The sequence below is a fragment of the Dermochelys coriacea genome, chromosome 20 (assembly GCF_009764565.3).
Source record: "Dermochelys coriacea isolate rDerCor1 chromosome 20, rDerCor1.pri.v4, whole genome shotgun sequence".
NCBI classification, from domain to species: domain Eukaryota; kingdom Metazoa; phylum Chordata; order Testudines; family Dermochelyidae; genus Dermochelys; species Dermochelys coriacea.
The window spans coordinates 19,037,128-19,057,063 of NC_050087.2; the positions used below are offsets into that span (position 1 = coordinate 19,037,128).

The window sequence follows — 19,936 nt, forward strand, 5'->3', positions numbered from 1 at the left end:
GATTTAGCCTTTTGCTCTCAGGGTCTAGGAGGGCTGTGGAGGCAGCACCTCATCCTGTAAAATTCAATTCAAATGTGAGGCAAGAAAGGAAAATCTGGGTTACCTTCCTCTTCCAGCTCTTGCAGAAAGTCTTGACTTATCTGTGTCAGTCCCTTAGATGGTGAGCTCTTCAGCATAGAGACTGTCTTTAATTTTTGTCTTATAAAGGGTAAAGGGCACTGTTGGCACATACCAAATAATGACAACAGGCCAACAAACGTCCAGCCAGGGATTTCACAAATGCTTATTTAACAAACAAACAGGACACGAAGAATTTGTAATAAAGCTCCCTAACACTTACTACAGAAATTTTATTAAAAGATAATTTAATATTCAAGAATACAAAGCAACATATTAACATTAAATACACATCTTATGAGGCACGATGTGGAGGGAGTGGGTGATTTCCCCCATTTTCTGGCCCAAGCTCTACAACTGCTGGGAGTAAATCCTTAGCGTTTCTTTTAGGATCTTGTTAAGAAACAGGAACAAATAAAAAGATCAGGGATGAGGCAAGAGAAAAAAGGTGGCCAACATTATCAGAAGAAAGAGAGAGATGCTGAGCAGACTTGGAGAGATGTAATATTAGCTTTAACCATTTGCTTATGGCTTCCTGGTTCAGACACGAGTAGCTCAACAGCTGCTCACTATTGGAGAAATTCACCCTTATGCAAAAGGAGCTTAAATGGGTGGCCAGTCCTTGCACTGCCCTCTGCAGAGGGGTGAATTTCACCCTGTACATAACCAGAAACCAAGAAAATCCATATCAGTGGATCGCAGTGTGCACCCTATTACAATAAATCACCCCACGTAGCTACCCATCATTTTATTTTATATATTTCAGTGTTAGCTCATTACATAATATTCATGTATTCATCTGGGGCCTAATCTTGAGATCTTTACTCAGACAAACATCACATGGACTTAGTTTGGTACTGACACCATCAGAATAGGGCTCCATGGTGAATGATCAATGTGCAGGGCAGGAGGGGGAGGGTGTTGTCTTAATGTGATCCTGATAGGGAAGATGTTGAGAATCACCACAATACAGACTAGTCTTGCTTTGGATTAGTGAAAATGTGCCCTTCTGTAATGGGTTCAAGGGATTATGTTTGTGACACAACATTTAGAGATGCTAGAGAGTGTGGAGTCTGTTGGAAAAGCAGAGAGATGGAATTAAGATAAAGTAACACACTGAGGCTGCTCACTGGGTGGCACAAATCTCTTCTCCTTCCTAAAAGACACATGCTTTTTATCTGTGTTTATAGAAAATAGAAATTGCAGCAGTGGAAGCCCCAGGACTGCCAAACCATATCAACACAAACTGCTTCACTGGATTTGTGCTGAAAAATGAGGGATGCTGGGAATTAAACAAATCAGTGGAGGCCTGTAGCTTCAAAAAAGTGACCATTTGTGAGTGTTTCCTCCAATGGCCTAATCTTTAAAGTCATTTCCTCTCTGCCTAGGTATCCGCGGCCAAGTAATCTGTGCTCTCTCTGTGCTGCGTAGATTATTCATCACACTGTGTTAAAATGTGTATCACACCGAACCCATCCCTTGCAGAAAACCTCCTGGCACCAGTGACAGATGTTTGCTTTCCATGAACAGAGCCTCTGGACTTATTTCTGAATAGTCTCTTGGAGTTTGCTTAACAGTAAAAAAAAAGCAAATTCTAGGCTGACCCACAGCCAGCCTGATGATTCATAGCAGAGGTCTTTCCTGCAGGCTCCATCCCTAACAGAGATGCTGGGATTGGGTCCTCATCTCATCCCCTTCTCTGTCTCCACCATTCAGCAGGCAGCACTTGGCAGCAGTGCAGGTCTGTCTCACTTTCCAGCAGTGCACTCCTCATTGTTTGCAAAGGTTTTCCTGGGATGGTGTCCCCAGGTCAGGGTTTGGTTCGGGTTCAGTGCAGTCTGTGCTTATCCTTTCCAGAGAAACTTGAGGGGACCCTGTGGAAGTGTTGTTGGTTTGAAACTTGGAGACTATTCTGGCAGTTTCCTGGGTGATCTCAAAATGTCTGAGTTGCTGTTTTCCTCCAGAACGTCGCTGCAGTGTGCTTGGCTCTGGTGAACTACTCCTGCTGCTGTCTTTCTTCTCTAGGACTTCCTTTGTCATGGGGCTGCAGTCTGCAGGACTGCCTTCTGCATCAGCCTCCATCAGAGGGCTAGACAGAGCAACAGCCATCAAGGACAAGCTGGAAGGTTTGTGAATGACTGGCCTCATTTTGGCCTGTGCAGGTCGAGGATACTTCACAGGCTGCCGGCTGAAGTACCCCCTGGGTTGCGTCCCTAGAACTGAATCAGAATCTGGGTCTGGCTTTTCATGCACTGATTCCTCAAGGTCCTCCAGCTCAGAGCCGTCATTTCTATTCAAATCTGAACAAAACATTAGAGAGTTATTTTAAAATGAGGTTCCCCCTCAACCTAGAGCAGTGGTGGGCAACCTGTGGCTGATGGGCCGCAGGTTGCCCACCACTGGCCTAGAGCATGCGGCCTAGCTAATGTGACAAATTGGACAAATACAAATCCCTGGACAAACACACAAGTGGAGGCCATTCCCCTGTTCAGTGCTGGGGACTGAGCTGCCACTATTAATGTTGGTGTAAATCAGGAGTAATTTCAGAGACATGGTGTGAAATGGGTGCAAGTGAAGGGAGATCAGGCGCTGTGTTCTCAAGCCTGTGAATCCTGCCTACAGCACCTTAGAGAATCGACTCTGGCAGGTAACTCTAGGCCTCCCGGCCTCTAGCAGCAGGGCTTGTGCGGAGTGAAGGAAAACCCCTTCCTGAGAAGGGCTCATAATACACTGAAACTTGGTGGCATGCTAGCCTGGTGACTGTGATGGAGTGGGCTGCCTAGACAGAGGAAAGTGGCAAAGTGATACCATGCCTTACCCCATACACAGGGACACATGCAGAGACAGGCAGACCCAAAGAAGTTGTGAAAGTTCAGTAAACCCAGATCAAGCCAACCCAAAACCTGCTCCATGAACATGTGCCCCTGCTTTACATTTACCTAGGGGATCTGTGCTCAGGGGACAGTGGGCTCCCTCCATTGTCAGCTCATTGATGGCTTCACTGGAAGATGACTTATCAGACACGTAGCCCTCACTTGAATCATGCTTGAAGGAGAAACTCTGTTGGAAAAAGCCAGGACTGTGAACCTCTTTAGACAGGGCTCTCCTTTCAGATTAATTACAATATGCAGTTCCCTGAATGTTGCAGTAACCAAGGGAACAAAGATAATTGGCTAATGGCGAAAATATCTTGATCTCCAAGACTCCATTTCAGCTTGCCCAATGCAAAAGCACAGTGCTAAAGCCGGCTCAGCAAGAGAGGGAGAGGCCTCTTAGAGCTGGGATTAGGACCCCGTTTTACTGGGTGCTGCACAGACACAGAATGCGGGACAGTCCCGCCCTGAAGAATCTAACTAGAGAAAGGCTGTAAGGTGAAACAGTGAGGAGGTGATTTGCCCAAGGTCACACAACTGGTCAGAGCCGACAACAGAACTCAGGTGTCCCAAGTGCCAAATCAGCACTCTGCCCATTGAACCATACTGCCTGCCACAAAAAGCACCACAGGAGCAGGGGTTGCTTTCTGGCAGGAGAAACAAGACCTGTGCTAAGGTTTACATCCATGTATCCTACACACTATTAAAACAGACCATTTTAGAATGAAGGGGCGGTAGTTCTGCCTTGGAGTTGTGGGGAGACAAGGTTCACGCCCTGGGTTTATGGCACCTTCAGAAAACCCTGCATGGAAGTGCAGCCCCCTTATTTAGAGCCACCTATTCTTTATGCTCGATATAAATCAGGAATGAGCCAATTAAAAGCGTGGTGAAGGACTGATTATGAAAATGGCACTAAATTCATGTCACCTCCCTGGTTCCCTCTGGATAGGTCACGATGCGCAACATTAATGGGCAGCAGCCACATTATCTGTCATGCTGCGGCCTCGCTCAGTGATTCCTTTGCGAGTCCTTGTGCAGTTGGACAAAGTGGGGGGAAGCAATGGAAACACAACCATTAATTACAGCAAAGTAATTACTATTAGATTGAAACAAATGAGAGCCTGAGATGGCTGCTACACTGGGGCCCGAACATCATTGCTCTTATGGGCCCAATTCCCCACGGAAGTCAGTGGGAGTTTGTACAGAAATTGATCAAAATCTGAGCAGGGACTTCACGATTTGGCTTTATTATTATATTGAGAACTCCTATAGAACTTAATTCCCCACCCCCCAATAATTTTTTACCTTTCCTGTAGAATTTAGTAACCATCCCTGCTGTAGAATTATATAGGATGGTGTGACAGGGCATCTGCCCTGCACAAGCCCTGATAGGGTTAAAAGCCAGCCTGGAGGGCTACAAGGAAACTAACCATTAGGGCTGTGGCTGCTCAGCTGGACCAGCCAATCAGGGCCCAGATGGCCCATACAAAAAGGAAGTTGCAGGCCAGGGCAAGGGTGTCTGCTGCAGGAAGCCCAAGGGAGGGGACTGGCTTCCTAGAGGGCTGCAGAGACTAGCACTGTGAACAGGGCTGCTAGGACTTGCAGGCCCAAGGCCCTGGGAAGAGGGTGAAGGAGCTAGAAGCAGGAGCCAAAGGTGCTGGGGCTGCGGGGAAGTGGCCCAGGGACTTGAGACAGACTGGTGGAGAATGAAATGAGGGGCAGTGGGAAGCTGTTATTTACAGGGTCCCTGGGCTAGGACCCAGAGTAGTGGGAGGTCCTGGGTCCCTTCCTGCCCCCACCTGCTGCTGAAGAAGTGGCCAGGCTATGGACTGTGAAACTGCTGCAAGGAGCCACTAGACTATTGCAGAAGGAGGCCCCTGGAAGGGGGAACCCAGATTGTGACATGGCCGGAGGGCTGTGCCATGAAGCAGAGGTAGTGAGACTGGAACTGCAGTGGGTCTGCAGGTGGAGACAAGGATGGGAGAGCCACCACCACTGGAGGGCACACCTGTAGACCAGAGCTAATTCCCAAAATGGCCAGCAGGAGGCATCAGTGTGGTGAGTGACCCTGTGACAGATGTTTTAACAAAAACAAACTTGAACTATGGAAATGTGCTCATTCCCTATTATATTCCCTATTAGATTCATACCTATTAAAGTATATTGGACTTTTCCATATGGGGAATGGAAGTCAGGTGCACTGTCAGATTAGTACCTGCTTTCAGCTGGGATCACAGTCACTATAATTCCCTTAGGCCTCAGTGACCGGGAACCATAGGTAAAGCAGTACCACTGCCAACAAGACACGAATGTGACAATTAAGAAAAAGAAGCACTCCCCCACACCCGCTTCTCAGTGGCCTGAGCCCAGGACTGGGACACAGATACTGATCATTCAGGCTTCGACTCCCCCTGTGACCTTGGCATAGTCACTTTCCCTCTCTCTGCCTCCGTTAACTCGGCTATAAAATGTGGATAACACCTCTTACCTAGCTCCCAGGAGTTACTACCAATTATCTCAAGTTTTAAAGTGCTTTGAAGAGGAAGGGTGCTAGGCCTTATCTTGAGAGACAGGCAGATGGGGAGGGCTGGAGAGGTGCTTAGCACTCAGCAGCACAGAAACACAGTCTATCTAGCCACAGCTGAACTACGCCTCAGAGGGAGGCAAGCCCAGCAGGTCTGAGCTGGGGATCCTGCTGTATCCTTCGCTATTTATACAATCATCCATTCCATGAGCTGTAAAACTATCTACTGAGAGACAAAGCAACGTCCTAAGTAACGTAGTCTGGAGAAACCCATGTCTTTTCTGCAGGAATTGGATTCTTTAAAATGGGCAGCAAAACACCCTCCAGAGCTGTCTGGGGAGCTGCTGAGGGATCCGTAGCTTGGAATTTCTTCCAGTTCAGTCGCCCATCTGCTCTCTGAATAACCCACGGATGTCAAGTGGCTTCACTTTCTGTAAGATCCTGTTTTCCTCGCTAATCCAACTCCCTGTGACTATAACAGGGTCACGGGGCCCAGCTCAGTGTCTCCGAACTGTACCTCTGTGGTCACACCCTGGGCTTTCTCAGCGCTCTGCTGCTCCTCTTTGTCCTTCTCTGCCAAGGCTTCTTGCGAAGTGTTTTCATACAAAGACGGAGGCAAGTCATCCATCCCAAAGACCCTCTCGTAGCTCAGAATGAGAAATTCCACAATCTGGGCCTGGTACCCAGAATCTACGAGGCACGACATGGAGACATCACACCCTGAGCCGGGCCGGATCAGCGTTGGCCCAAAGATTATCCCCAAGTTGTTGGGAGACATCTTGTTCTCTTCATACCTCTGAGACACCCTGGGAAAGGGAAACATCATGGTTAGGTGCTTCCCAGCTTTCAACCCCATTGCAGCGAGTGGGAGGGATGGAATGGGTGGGTAGTGGGGGAGCTGATGGCACCATTTCCTGGTACAGATGCATCCTGACCCTGGCAGGAACTGGATGTTCCAACGCTCAGGCTCCACTGTGACCACTGTTCCCTCTAAGCTGTACACTTGTGCATGTATACACGGATCCTAAACCCCATGCACACAGCGAAACACCATGGGCACAAAAATTTTCACAGAAGCACAACAATTTGCACAGAAGAAATTTTTTGCACACACAGCCTGTCAAAAATTAGAGGGAACATTGACTGTGACCCAAGAAACTGCTCTGAGCTTAGTGAAAAGTCTAGCTTTAAGGGAAGATGCTTGGTCAGCGCTGGATGAAAGGAGCTTGGGGACACAGGCCCATATCTCCCATTGCCCTAATGGGGATTCTGGCTCTGCACCTAGTTTAACTGTAAAGTGTCATCAGTTAAGGAGTGGCCAGACAGCTCATCTGGGACCAGGACCTTTTCCTTCTCCCTTGTCAAGAGCTGCGAGGGTCTCGCCTTTCTCCTGAATAGGCTTTTCCCTCCTCATAGCTGTCCCTTTGGTCTAATCCTGCCCTTTCGCTGGCGAAAGAGGCTACAGACATGTCAGCACTTCAAGCTGAGGGTGTAATTCCCAGCTCTCATCAAGTTAGTGTGCTAAACACAGAATGTGGCAGTGGCAGTAGTGCAAATGGCAGGAGAGGCTAGCTGTCCTGAGCCATCGATGGCAGACTCATCCTCGGGGCAGCTGGCCCCTCCTGCCACTTGTGCTGCTGTGGCTACATGCTATTATCATCATGCTACCTCAAGGAGAGCTAGCTCGAGTATGTTTTCTCAAGCTGGAAATTATACCCCAACTCCAAGTGTAGATGTGTTCTAAGAACTTCTTCTGGTACTGACCTGCCGTTGTGCCAGATGCTCATCTGGGGAGCAAGATCTCTGCAGCAATCTCTTTGCAGCACTAGCGTCTAACAGACCCCCTCCCCATTCAGGTAACACTAATCAGCAAGCCAGCCCCTTATCCCCATCACCTGTACAGATGTGCAATGAGGTGTCGCAGGGTGTTGTAGTTAGTCCCAGGCAGTTTGCTCAGCAAGTCCTTCATACTTTGAATGGGATCTGCTGAGAACCCTGAGCTCTCTCTCTTCCCTTCCCCAGGTCTCTGCAAGTCTTTGGCAAGTGTGATTAATTCATCGTAGAGCTCATACAGGAGCACTGGTCCTGACAGCTGCAGTGAGATGAGGGAAATTGTTACTGCAAAAAGAAAAGGAGGACTTGTGGCACCTTAGAGACTAACAAATTTATTTGAGCATAAGCTTTCGTGAGCTACAGCTCACTTCATCGGATGCATTCCGTGAGCTGTAGCTCATGAAAGCTTATGGTCAAATAAATTTGTTAGTCTCTAAGGTGCCACAAGTCCTCCTTTTCTTTTTGTAAATACAGACTAACAAGGCTGCTACTCTGAAACCTGTGTTACTGCAGCCTCCCTATTTAATGCTCTGGGGAAAGTCCCATGAAGGACCTTTGCTGGTGTCAGTGGCCCCCCAGTCCTGGCCCCCTTCAGCCACATGTTCCCCGGCTCATACCAACTGTTATCCCCATGATGTGCAGGCTGGTGATTAGCTTCCTGATTTCACATGAACTTCTAGCGCCTGCAGAGAAGGCCCAGGTCTCGCCAGAATTGCCATTCACATGGAATTAATATTTGGGGAAGCTCAGAAATAACCCAGGCCTGCTACTGCTCAGGGAAGCATTGGGTCTCATCTGCCCTTTATCACTGCAAGCCATGAGCCCTGGTGGGGTCAGGAGACTTCCCAGTGACCATCTTAGACTGTCACTCCCATGGCACCAGAGAAGGTGGAAGTCAGGAGATCAGTGCCTGGAATTAATCCCTGATTCTACAGTAAACAAACAGACATCAACACATCCCAGTGCCTCAAAAACCCAGCTAAGAGCAAGCCAGGAACAGGGGTTGCCATCCTTCCAGAGATGCACCAGAAACTGAAGCCAGGAGCCTGCAAGTAGCCAGGACCAGAGACTGATCCTGGCTCCTCCTGGGGATTTGCTACCCACCTCCTTCAGGAAATGCTTCAGGACGCCAGTGATGTCATGGGGAGAATGTTCTGAGAGCTCCACCAGCTCCCTTCCATTTTCAAATGCCTGGCAGAGCTTCTCCACCCGGGCTTTGGCCCCACTTATCCGATAGATCCCCTGCATTATTGAAATGGGGAAAGGTCAAGGGATCCTGGTTAGATAATGTGAGAAGAGTGGGGAGGGGAGGGCCAGGAACTAACAGGACAGATTAATTTCTGCAGCTAAGGCCAAGAAGGGATGTGACATTGTCTCTTTCCCCCTGTGGACAGGCAACAAAGGGTGATATGCAGAGACTCGGTACCCAGCTACCCCCATGATGGGCCATTAGAAATACCAGAGCTAGAAGAAACTAGACAGAATTTTAATTAGTCTGTCTTGATGCCAGGTGACCTGTGCCAGCTGCCTGGGCCACCGTCAATGGTTCACTGGGGAACCCCCCTTTGTGAAGTGCTTTGAGACAAAAGGTACCAAGTAAGGGCCTGATGTGGTTCCTGTCAAAGTCAAATGGAGCGTAATCCTGGTCCCCAGCGGAAGCAGGACCAGGCCCTTTGCTGGACTCTACCCCAGGGCTGCTCACCTGCACTCCGAGGGCACGTGCCTCAATTTCTGAGGTGCATTTCACAACTATGAATGGAACCTCTTCTGGGAAATCACGCGGGACCTGTGTGAAGTCGATACCAAAGAGAGGCACTCTGCTGGGCAGCTTCTTGTGGCCACAAGTGATCAGGAGGTTCTCCAGGCACTTCCTGTGGCAGGTCAGGTAGCACTGCAATGGTAGGATGATATTGCAATTAGGCACTAATTACAGTTCAGCGAGGACCACTCCAGAAGCTGGGGAAAGTGTCTCCCCCTGGGGCACATCACAGGCTCTCCCTTCTCATGTTCCCTCCATTCCATGTTCCACACCTCTCTGCAGAAGCGCCTCATTGGGAGATACTTCCCCTTTGCCTCCCTTTCCTTCGCTGTTATGGCAGAGCAGCCTGGGGTGAGGGACAGGGAGATGGTCATGCACTGAATTGTTGGCCTCATAGAGGGGGGGCACATTCACTTAGTTTTGCAGCAGGGACATGCCTGCAGTGAGATAACCAGCTCTCCCTGGCCCCTGTGCAAGGTATCTACAGTCCAGGGTGTTCTGAGCTTTCTCACCTCTTCACACTCGGTGCCACTGACCATAAAGGTTTCACACTCCCTGCACTTGGATGGACCCCGCAATTTCCGCAGCCGGTGGGTCTGTGCTGCACTTGACAGAGAGATGTTCTTAAACTGACATTGGGATGATCCATTTTCTGGTGCAGCAACCATGTAAATAACAAGAAGACATTACAAAAAGTCATTCATGCCATCTAGAAATGCAAAAGAATTAGCAGCCCATTTCTCTAGACAGCTGGGCAGGTCTCTTGTCTTGCTATCTATTGGGGATGATAAGGAAAGCTCAACTTAATGACTGATGGTTATTGGCTTAACTGGTGGGGGCCTGAAATAGAATTTGGGATATTGCTGCCAGATGTAACTGAGCATCAATAGCACAACTATACTGAGGTTCAGGGCTGGAATACCATGGGGGGGTTGTGGATTGGGAGGGGCATCAACAGAGCTGCTGGGGGAAGCCCAGGTTTAGAATAGCAGGGGCCTGTGGTTTGGGATTGAGGAGCATCAGCAGAGCTGCGTATGTTGGGGGGGGAACCCAGAACTGGAGTAGCAATTGGGGCGGGGGGGAGGGCTGCAGGTCCAAATTGAGTGGCATCAGCAAAGCTGTATGGGGGTCCAGAACTGGAATAGCAGGGAGGGCTGCACGTTGGGATTTACATGCATTGACAGAGCTGTGTATGGAAAGCACAAGGGACGCAGGATGCTCTCCTGCTGTTTCTTTTTATCAGTCATGCAGGTTTGTTTATTGCTCACCATTTTCATATGTTTGAGATGAATCTCTCTCTTCAAAATCATCCGAGGAGGACATGGTGCCTGTGGATGAAGCTTTTAGCAACATCCTACTTTGGTGCCCTGGAGACAAGGAGGAAGGTTTTACATTATACAAAATACAAGATGTACTTTATTTATGTGAAAGGTTTCAGAGTGGTAGCCGTGTTAGTCTCTATCAGCAGAAAGAACGAGGAGTACTTTGGGGGGAGGGATAGCTCGGTGGTTTGAGCACTGGCCTGCTAAACCCAGAGTTCAATCCTTGAGGGGGCCATTTAGGGATCTGGAGCAGAAATTGGGGATTGGCCCTGCTTTGAGCAGGGGGTTGGACTAGATGACCTCCTGAGGTCCCTTCCAACCCTGATATTCTATGATTCACCTTAGAGACTAACAAATTTATCTGAGCATAAGCTGTCGTGGGCTAAAGCCCACTTCATCAGATGCATGCAGAGGAAAATACAATAGGAAGAGATATACACATATACACAGAGAACATGAAAAAATGGGGGTTGCCATACCAACTCTTAACAAGACCAATTGATTAAGGTTGGCTATTATCATCAGGAGAAAAAACTTTTGTAGCAATAATCAGGATGGCCCATTTCAAACAGTTGACAAGAAGGTGTGAGTAACAGTAGGGGGAAACTTAGCATGGAGAAATAGTTTTTAGTTAGTGTAATGACTCATCCTATCCCAGTCTTTATTCAAGCCTAATTTAATGGTGTCCAGTTTGCAGATTAATTCCAGTTCTGCTATTTCTCATTGGAGTCTTTTTTTGAAGTTCTATTGTTGAATAATTGCGACTTGTAGGTCTGTAATTGAGTGTCCAGGGAGGTTGAAGTGTTCTCCGACTGGTTTTTAAATGTTATATTTCTTGATGTCTGATTTGCGTCCATTTATTCTTTTGCATAGAGACTGTCCGGTTTGGCCAATGTACATGACAAAGGGGCACTGCTGGCACATATCACACTGGTAGATGTGTAGGTGAACAAGTCTCTGGTTTTGTTTTGTTTTGTTTTTTTTTCCACCAAATGCATCCGATGAAGTGAGCTGTAGCTCACGAAAGCTTATGCTCTAATAAATTTGTTAGTCTCTAAGGTGCCACAAGTACTCCTTTTCTTTTTGCGAATACAGACTAACATGGCTGCTACTCTGAAAAAAGTCTCTGATAGTGTGGCTGATGTGATTAGATCCTATGATGGTGTCCCTTGAATAGATATGTGGACAGAGTTGACAATGGGCTTTGCTGCAAGGATAGGTTCCTGGATTAGTGTTTTTGTTGTGTGGTTGCTGGTGAGTATTTGCTTCAAGTTGGGGAGCTGTCTGTCAGCGAGCACTGGCCTGTCTCCCAAGATCTGAGAGAGTGAGGGATCATCCTCTTGAAGGACGGAGTCCTCGCTTACAGACCGCCCCCCAATCTGAAGCAAATACTCACCAGCAACCACACAACAAAAATACCAGGAACCTATCCTTGCAGCAAAGCCCGTTGCCATCATGTGCCAGCTATGCCCTTTTGCCATGTACATTGGCCAAACCGGACAGTCTCTATGCAAAAGAATAAATGGACACAAATCAGACATCAAGAAATATAACATTTAAAAACCAGTCAGAGAACACTTCAACCTCCCTGTGTGTGTGTGTGTGTATGTATGTGTGTGTGTACACACACACACACACACACACACACACACACATCTCTTCCTACTGTATTTTCCACTGCATGCTTCTGATGAAGTGGGCTTTAGCCCACGAAAGCATATGCTCAAATAAATTTGTTAGTCTCTAAGATGCCACAAGTACTCCTCATTCTTTCTCTTATTTATGTGTTGCACATTATAGAAAAAAAAAGCTCCAAATCACATTTAATTTCTACTGAAGTTTTTTGTTAGTATGACTATTAGGCAGAAAGTGCCATTCTTCTCACCTGGGCTAGAGGTAGGAGAGTCCAGGGAGCGGGATTCGCAACTCCCACCCAGGCTTTCTGTGTCACTGTAGAAGGATTTGTTTACACCTGTAAAAGGTGAAGTAAAAGAGACAGATCATCTCAAAACACTGACTAATGTCTCAGCAGCAGTTTCTAAATGTACAATCTCATCTGCTGGGGTCTTTACTCTTACTGACAATGCTTCAAAACAACTGATCTTTCTGCTAATATCTTTTAAAACAGAAACACAGGCACGATGAGAGCCTGGTAATCCAAAAAGCAATCTGGAGGCATTTTTGCTGAATCATGCCATGCTTTTTAAAGACCTTTAGGAAATGTCCTTTTGTGCCAGAAAAGTTTAATGACAATTATTTTCTACAGTAGTGAGATAATTTCCAAAATGTCCTTGAGAGAAATTTTAAGATGGTGAAATGGGGTGTTAAATGTGCAATGAAAGGTGATGATCTGTGGAAGGAGGATGTAAAACTTGAAAATATAATATATCACTCAAGGGACTGAACTGAAGGAATAACAAGAGAAGTTTTACTGGCTGCACTGCCTGTCACAGCCCACCCTAAGGTGGCTTGCATATAGAATATAGTCAAGCATGAAATCAAACATGAGGTTATAAAAGTGATGCTGCAAGTAAAGGGGTCTGAGGGTACACAGCATGTCCCCAGACTGCCAGAAAATCCATAAATGTTTTCACAAGACAGAGAAACAACATAGTTGCAGAAAAAAATCTCCATTTCAAGTCACACACCAGGAGATGGACAAGAGCTTACAAGGCATTCAGGCCATGAACCAGCTTGTTTGTACCTTTATTAAAATGCTGTAAGGCTTATGTACCATCAAATAGACTACACCTGCCTTATCCATGACAGCATCTCCTGGTTAAAGCTCAGAATGACTTTCACAACTGTTTTTTGGATCATACCTGTTGTCTAAGATGCCTGTGGATGGGGAGTGAATAAAACCTGACACTGTGTGAGATAAAAGTAAAATTTTCTGATTCAATCAGGTGACAAGTTTTCATGAACCTGAATCCCTTTCCATAAAATTGCAGCAGCCAAGCCACACACAGTTCTAGTCTGGAGAAAGCCTCGGCTCTGACTCTTATTAGGTTATTAATAACCTAACCTCTCCTTGCTACTCTTGGCTGCATACATATATGAATCAAGCAGCAGTGACACAATAGAGAGTTAAATTAAACCTACTTTGTTCACTGTTTGTGGAAAACTGTTTTCCTGATGCATCTTCCGCAGATGTGCTCAGATCAGTGGCAGAGGATGACATGCAGGAGTATTGCACTGCATTCTTTTTTCTGCCACTAGGGGGAGACCTGAGACCGAAATACACAAACAAGTTTCAGAGTAGCAGCCTTGTTAGTCTGTATCCGCAAACAGAACAGGAGGATTTGTGGCACCTTAGAGACTAACAAATTTATTTGAGCATAAACTTTCGTGAGCTACAGCTCACTTCATCGGATGCATTCAGTGGAAGCTTATGCTCAATAAAATTGGTTAGTCTCTAAGGTGCCACAAGTCCTCCTTTTCTTTTTACAGAGATGAGGAAATATTTTTTATTCAGCCAACTTCATTTTGTGAAAGAGACAAGCTTTTGAACAACACAGACTTATTCAGGTCTGGGACTACCATGACTACAACAATGCTTCAAATGAAATACACAAGCAGGGGGCATTTTGTGTTTTGTTTTTTAAAATGTCTTTAATTAGTTCAAATATTATTGTCCCATAGATGTACATGGTGCTTTAGAGCCATATAAGAGGACCAGGTCCTGGCCTCCGGGAGTTTACAGGTATTTGTAGGCTGGACTTTTCAAAGAAGCCTAGGGCAAGTGCACACCAGATTGACAGTCAATACTAAGAACATAAGAATGGCCATACTGGGTCAGAACAATGGTCCATCTAGTCCAGTACCTATCTTCTGACATTGGCTGGTGGCAGAACAAGGGAATGAACAGAACAAGGCAATTATTGAGTGATCTATCCCCTGTTGTCCAGTCCCAGCTTCTGGCAGTCAGAGGTTTAGGGACACCAGAGCATGGACTTGGATCCCTGACAATCTTGGCTAATAGCTGTAGATGGACCTATCCTCCATGAACTCATCTAATTCTGTCTTGAACCTAGTTATACTCTTGGCTTCCACATTATCCCCTGGCAATGAGTTCTGCAGGTCAACTCTGCATTGTGTGAAGGAATACTTCCTTATGTTTGTTATAAACCTGTTGCCCATTAATTTCAATATAAATAAGTTTAATATAATTTCCCATATATTTTCTGTCTACAGGAAATATATAAAGATGGGTAGTTTGGAAATCAAACATCATACATATGAGATAATGAGGATCAATACATTAAACAAGTTGGGAGAAATAACTCCTGACTTGGGACAGACTGCTGGGCCAAGTTATCCTTGTGCAGGCCCTAACACTTACTGATCATCACAAGGAAAGCAAATGATCTTTGGGAGTCTGTTCTCTGCTAATGTTAATGGAAGCTATGTAGAGACCTCAAGGAGAGAACAGACCCTTTTGGACTTTGGCTTGTGGTACTTCTCAAAGTGATCAACTAGCCCATTCCATGTCTTCTCAGCATTAATAACCCTGCAGCATCACAAGTGACTTTATAGGGTAAAATGTTTTGAATGAGTCTTTGTATTAAGCTTATTATACATTTCAAATCCTGAAGTCACCAGCTCTGGTTCTATATTTCTTTACCTCCGCCCTGCAGGAATAAATGCTTCAAATTCAAACACCTCCACGGAGACCTCTTTCTTCTGCAACTTCTGAATGAATTCCAGATATTTCTCACCCACTTTGTAGGGCTTGCAGTACTCAGTCATGTTCTTGTACCCCACTGGAATCTTCTCTGCCTGAGTCTGCTGCAACTTGAACATCCTCAAGGTAACCTTATGGAAATCCCAAAAAGCATGAAACACCCCTAGGCCTAGGTGACCCTCTTTCTCTTGAATCTCAGGTGTGTCCCCCAGGCTCTCAGTTCAGTTTGTGAACAAGGCTCCTGCACAGTTCCCACAGTTACCCACGCTTTCCTGCTTATTGATATATCTGCCTAGCATTTTAGTTTCACTTTATTAATGAAATTACACAAAGAATTGCACTTAATTTAAATAAATCTGCATACAAGCCCATTAGCCAGTCAAAACACAGACCCCTACCCCATATCAAGCTGCTCTAGGAACTGTACTTCAGTCATGGTCAGGTGAAGCTGGTGAGGGCTCCTCAGGGCCGGATTAACCTTTTATGGGCCCCCCATAGGGGCAATGGACCATGGTGCGGTGGGGGTCGGGCCCCAGAGCGAGGGGCCAGCCAAGGGCAATTGGGGATGGCATGGCAGGGGTGGCCCTGCTCCGCCCAGCCCAGTGAGAGGGCCCTATTTACAAACCAGCAGTTGCCAGATACACAATGGCCTGCCTGGCTCTGTGCTGCCAGCGCGCCCCTTCCCCTTGGGGTTGGGCCCATGCCACGCCACACAGCCTCCCCGCTGCCCCCAATTCCCTATGGCCAGAACCCCCCAGACCCAGGGGCTCGTGGGGTTTCAGGGCACAGTGCAAACCAGGCACTGGGGCTCCTCTGGGCAAGCCAAGAGGGGACTTCACCTCCTCTATGCTGAATCATATACAGGACGAGCTTTGCTCACTGGCTGTGAGCCTGCTCTCTAGCCTCTGTTTTTGTCTCCACATCATGTGTCACCAGATTCAGCCTTGTCCCACAGACTCCCCTGGTAGACTACGCGGTTTGTGGCCACTATAGCTATGTATGTGACCACTGATCCTTGCAAAGTCAGCACTAAAGCGATGCTCAGGATGTGATCTGGGTTCCGATTGCTTTGAGAACCATCACATTAATTATCTGTATAGTAGAGAAAGATCAGGTGGCTCCGTCCTGAATGATGACTTCCCTGTGACTGGGGCAAGTGGCACAGCAGTGTCATACTCACCCGTGTCAGCACCTCATCTCCTTGGTAAATGAGTTTTCGGATATGGGAGACAATCCTCTCCCGCACCTTTTCCAGCTCCTGCCGACGAGAGTTGGCATCACTGATGCACATCTTGTAAGAAATTTCTGTTTCCTGAACCTGGGTGCAGCAAAATAAAGAATGAAGAAGCAGCAATGCCAGGCTGGGAACCCTGGAAATCACAGGCAGGCAACCACAGTGCAGCCAGGAGTGGGGGTGACATGTGATAACGCAGAACACAAAGGGAAATAAGCTGGATGGGGTTATCGGCTTGTTTGTTAAGTATTTATATAAAGTCTTAGTGCTGATTTTCAATACTTTTGTTGATACATTTTAAAAAATCAAAGATTGGACAAATATTTTTGTGAAAAATTTAAAATTTTAGTAATGTTAACAATTTTTCATGAAAACATTTGTTTTGGAAAAAAGTCCATTTTTAAACGAAAAAAATTTGCATTCAAAAATTTTTGGTCATCTCTACTTAACAGGCTGCAAACTCTCCATAAGGCTAGTGAATTCAAAACCCATTCTGCATTGCTCTGCAGCACATTCAGTTGTAATGCTAGGTGTTCAGCCTACAGGGGTATCTAACCTAGCATGACTATTCCTCTTTATATGAGGAACAAGCTACTTCAGGGACCCAAACTCTTCTGGTCACAGGTGCCTTTGTGGGTGCCAAAAATGAGAGAGCAGAGGGTATCCAAAATGATTAAAGGCTGAAAACTCAAGACCTAGCCCTGCTCAACCCCACATCCCAGCAGCAAAGGATGAACCTGGTAGCCTCATAATATTTTACTTAGTGCCCAATATTTCAAGTGGTTTCTAGTTCGTTGAGTCTATTCCCCAGTTATCTGTATAAGAGAGAAGTGATACAAGCCCATCACCTTCACTTGTGCCTCCTCACGAGAGCGGCGCCGTTTCTCCAGCTGCTTGTTGGCGCTGCCAGGGTGGGTTGCTGCTATGCTCTGGTACTCATCTTCTGCCTTGGCACTCAGCAGCTTGGCTTTCTCCAACTCCTCGCAGCGTTGTATGTAGTGCAGGCGGGACTTGCGCAAGGATGACAGTGAATCATTCTGGAATCCAAGAAGGAGGGCATTTAGGGCACATTGTCAGGCTGGAAGGAGACTGGGACCACAAGTCTGCTAGTCATAAAAGAATCTGTTTCTTGGGTGCCGAGTGTCACTTACTCTAAGGCCACTGCTAGCCAGTTGCAGACTGTGGAGAGGACTCTATGCAAGTATCACTTACAATACCAAGGAGTAGGACTAGAACTCAGCATCTCCTGGCTCACTCCTCCTGACCGCACTGCCCTGACTCATCATCATCCTCACTGCACACCTCCAACTAATTATTTACATATTAATGGTTACTGTCATTAGGCTTTAGAGCATGTACCCCATTGAGATGAATGGATATCTCTACACTGCAATTAGACACCTGTGGCTGGCCCATGCCAGTTGACTAAGGATCACAGGGCTTAGCCTAAGGGGATGTTTAATTGCAGTGTAGATGTTAGGGCTCAGGCTGCAACCCAAGCTCTGGGACCCTCCTACCTTGCAGAGCAGTGTAGGGCAGGGTAAAGGGTTCCCAGTAAGGCTGCTGTTAGCACTTCTCCCTACGTGCTCTGAGAGGCCCTGTGTTCTCAGTGTTCTGAGCCTGTAGCTGTCAAGATGGCCTGGATCTCTCACTATTTTCCACCTCTTGGTCTCTTACCATTCTTTTCTGTTCCTTTAGCCATTGATCTTTGAATTCTTTCCGCCACTTCTCAATTTCATTCCTCTTGGCTGTGAGAGGCTGCAAGGGAATAAAGGTGCAGGTGAAAACAGCTTAGCTATACTCTAGCTCAGCCAGAAGATATTGGGCTTGATGCAGACACCACTGAAAACCCTATGTTAGATAGGAAGTCACATGAAATGGTCACAATGGTCTCTTCTGGCCTTAACATTTCTGAACCCCAAACGTGACCCCTCACCTTGTGTTACAAAGGCTGGAGCTGTTTAAGGATCAGTGTCAGGATGCTAACCCTACCCCTCTATTGTTGCTGCCTCTTTTCATACTCACACAGTAAAGGGTTACATTAAACCAAGTCACTTCATGTCATCAAGATTGCAAGAGGGGAAAGTCTGAAGCACCTGCCCTGCCTCGGCCTGAGTAACTGGGCAAACTAGTGGGGAGGCAGAAAAACGCCTTCCGGGTCACTCAGAATATGTCTACACTGGAATTAGACATCCATGGCTGGCCTGGGCTACCTGACTTGAGCTTCAGGGGCTTGGGCTGTGGGGCTGTTTAACTGTGGTGTACATGTTCTGGCTGGGGCTCCAGCCTGAGCCTGGACATCTACAATGCAACCAAACAGCCCCATAGCCTGAGCCCCACAAGCCCGAGTCAGTGTGCACAGGCCAGTTGTGGGTGTTTAACTGCCGTGCAGACATACCCTGAGCTGCTCTGCAGCTGCCATTGCAGCCTAAAGCTAGACTAGGATCCAGACTGTGTATGTCTCTCTCCCGTCTTTGCACACACACATGCACACCATTGAGAGGAACAATGGAGTAGGTATAGCCCATTTAGCTCCCAATAAACTGTTACACACAGATATGCCAGGAACCCCTGCAGAGTGGCGCTCCATGCTATAGCATGTGATCCCCTGCACAAGTCCTGGCATCCTGCCAGTTCAGCAGAGCAGAAACACTCTTCACAGGCATGGAAGAATGGGCAGGATGAGCCACAGCAAGGTTCTGCTCTGGAAAGGGACTGCGTAAAGGCCCTGTGTTTGTTGCCTCCCAGCAACTCCAAATGTGTGCAATTCTCTAGTAAGAAGGAACCACAGATTCCACCTGGCCCTTAGAGGCAAGCTGGGGTCTTTCTGGCTCTCACTATCACTGTTTACCTGAGTCAGCTGAGGTACCATATAGATGCTGGTCATGGGAAAGTGGAGAGAGACATGGTTTGAGAACAGCACCAGCTCTGGCATCTGAGGCTATGACATCAGAAACCAAAGCTCCCAGAATGCTGCTCTGTTGGGAAGTAACTTCCCTTTTCCAGAAGCTGGGTGTGGCCTTCCTTCCTGTTTCTCTCAGTCAAATCAGAGAGAGCATCTAGCTCCCAAAAGATTAATGGGCCTGCCCTTGAGCTACCCTGGCTGCTGCCTTTGGCTAACCAGTGAGATTAAACTGTCTGACCTAAGCAGGAAATACAGTACCTGGTAGTATTCTCTCAGCTGCAAAGCCCCTGCAGTCTCAATGGCTAAACTCCCAATCGTTATGTCATGTTCCAGGACCATGGTGTAGAGCTGCTGGAGTGGCATGAAGACCTGGAGAGGCAGAGAGTGTGCATCATATATACCAGGTAGCCACAACAGCTTCTCCAGGTTAAAGAGCTTTTGGTTATTATGAACTGAAATGGGTGTCCATGTTGATTACAGCTATAACAAACACACACTGCACATCACAAAGCAGCATCAAAGGGAGTTTTTATTCTCTGTTCCACTCCTTTGACATTTTACGAATGCATCCCTTTGTCTACTGCATAGAACAATCTTTGTTCCCTTTATTACCATATGGAAGAAAAAGTGAATTGTCCCAGCTCTGAGAGCTTTATTAACTATGACAGTTAATACTAGACAGAAC

At 46.9% G+C, this 19,936-nt stretch overlaps 1 protein-coding gene across 4 annotated transcripts in view; it reads right to left on the minus strand.

Moving 5' to 3' along the window:
* Positions 1 to 330: 330 nt before the first annotated feature.
* LOC119845999 (GEM interacting protein) overlaps positions 331 to 19,936 on the minus strand; it is a 33,670-nt gene continuing 14,064 nt past the window's right edge. For 3 of the 4 annotated variants that reach the window (XM_043506970.1, XM_043506971.1, XM_043506969.1), the window contains 15 exons: positions 19,510 to 19,620; positions 18,024 to 18,104; positions 17,195 to 17,383; positions 16,293 to 16,430; positions 15,053 to 15,243; positions 13,531 to 13,661; positions 12,314 to 12,400; positions 10,375 to 10,473; positions 9,619 to 9,758; positions 9,050 to 9,238; positions 8,452 to 8,589; positions 7,410 to 7,606; positions 6,032 to 6,320; positions 3,057 to 3,177; positions 331 to 2,417 (listed from right to left, as the gene is read on the minus strand). In XM_043506970.1, coding sequence (XP_043362905.1) covers positions 1,888 to 2,417; positions 3,057 to 3,177; positions 6,032 to 6,320; positions 7,410 to 7,606; positions 8,452 to 8,589; positions 9,050 to 9,238; positions 9,619 to 9,758; positions 10,375 to 10,473; positions 12,314 to 12,400; positions 13,531 to 13,661; positions 15,053 to 15,243; positions 16,293 to 16,430; positions 17,195 to 17,383; positions 18,024 to 18,104; positions 19,510 to 19,620 — 2,631 coding nt within the window. In that variant the 3' untranslated portion in view covers positions 331 to 1,887. The remainder of the gene's footprint in view (positions 2,418 to 3,056; positions 3,178 to 6,031; positions 6,321 to 7,409; positions 7,607 to 8,451; positions 8,590 to 9,049; positions 9,239 to 9,618; positions 9,759 to 10,374; positions 10,474 to 12,313; positions 12,401 to 13,530; positions 13,662 to 15,052; positions 15,244 to 16,292; positions 16,431 to 17,194; positions 17,384 to 18,023; positions 18,105 to 19,509; positions 19,621 to 19,936) is intronic. The other variant, XM_038379057.2, reaches the window with a different exon arrangement.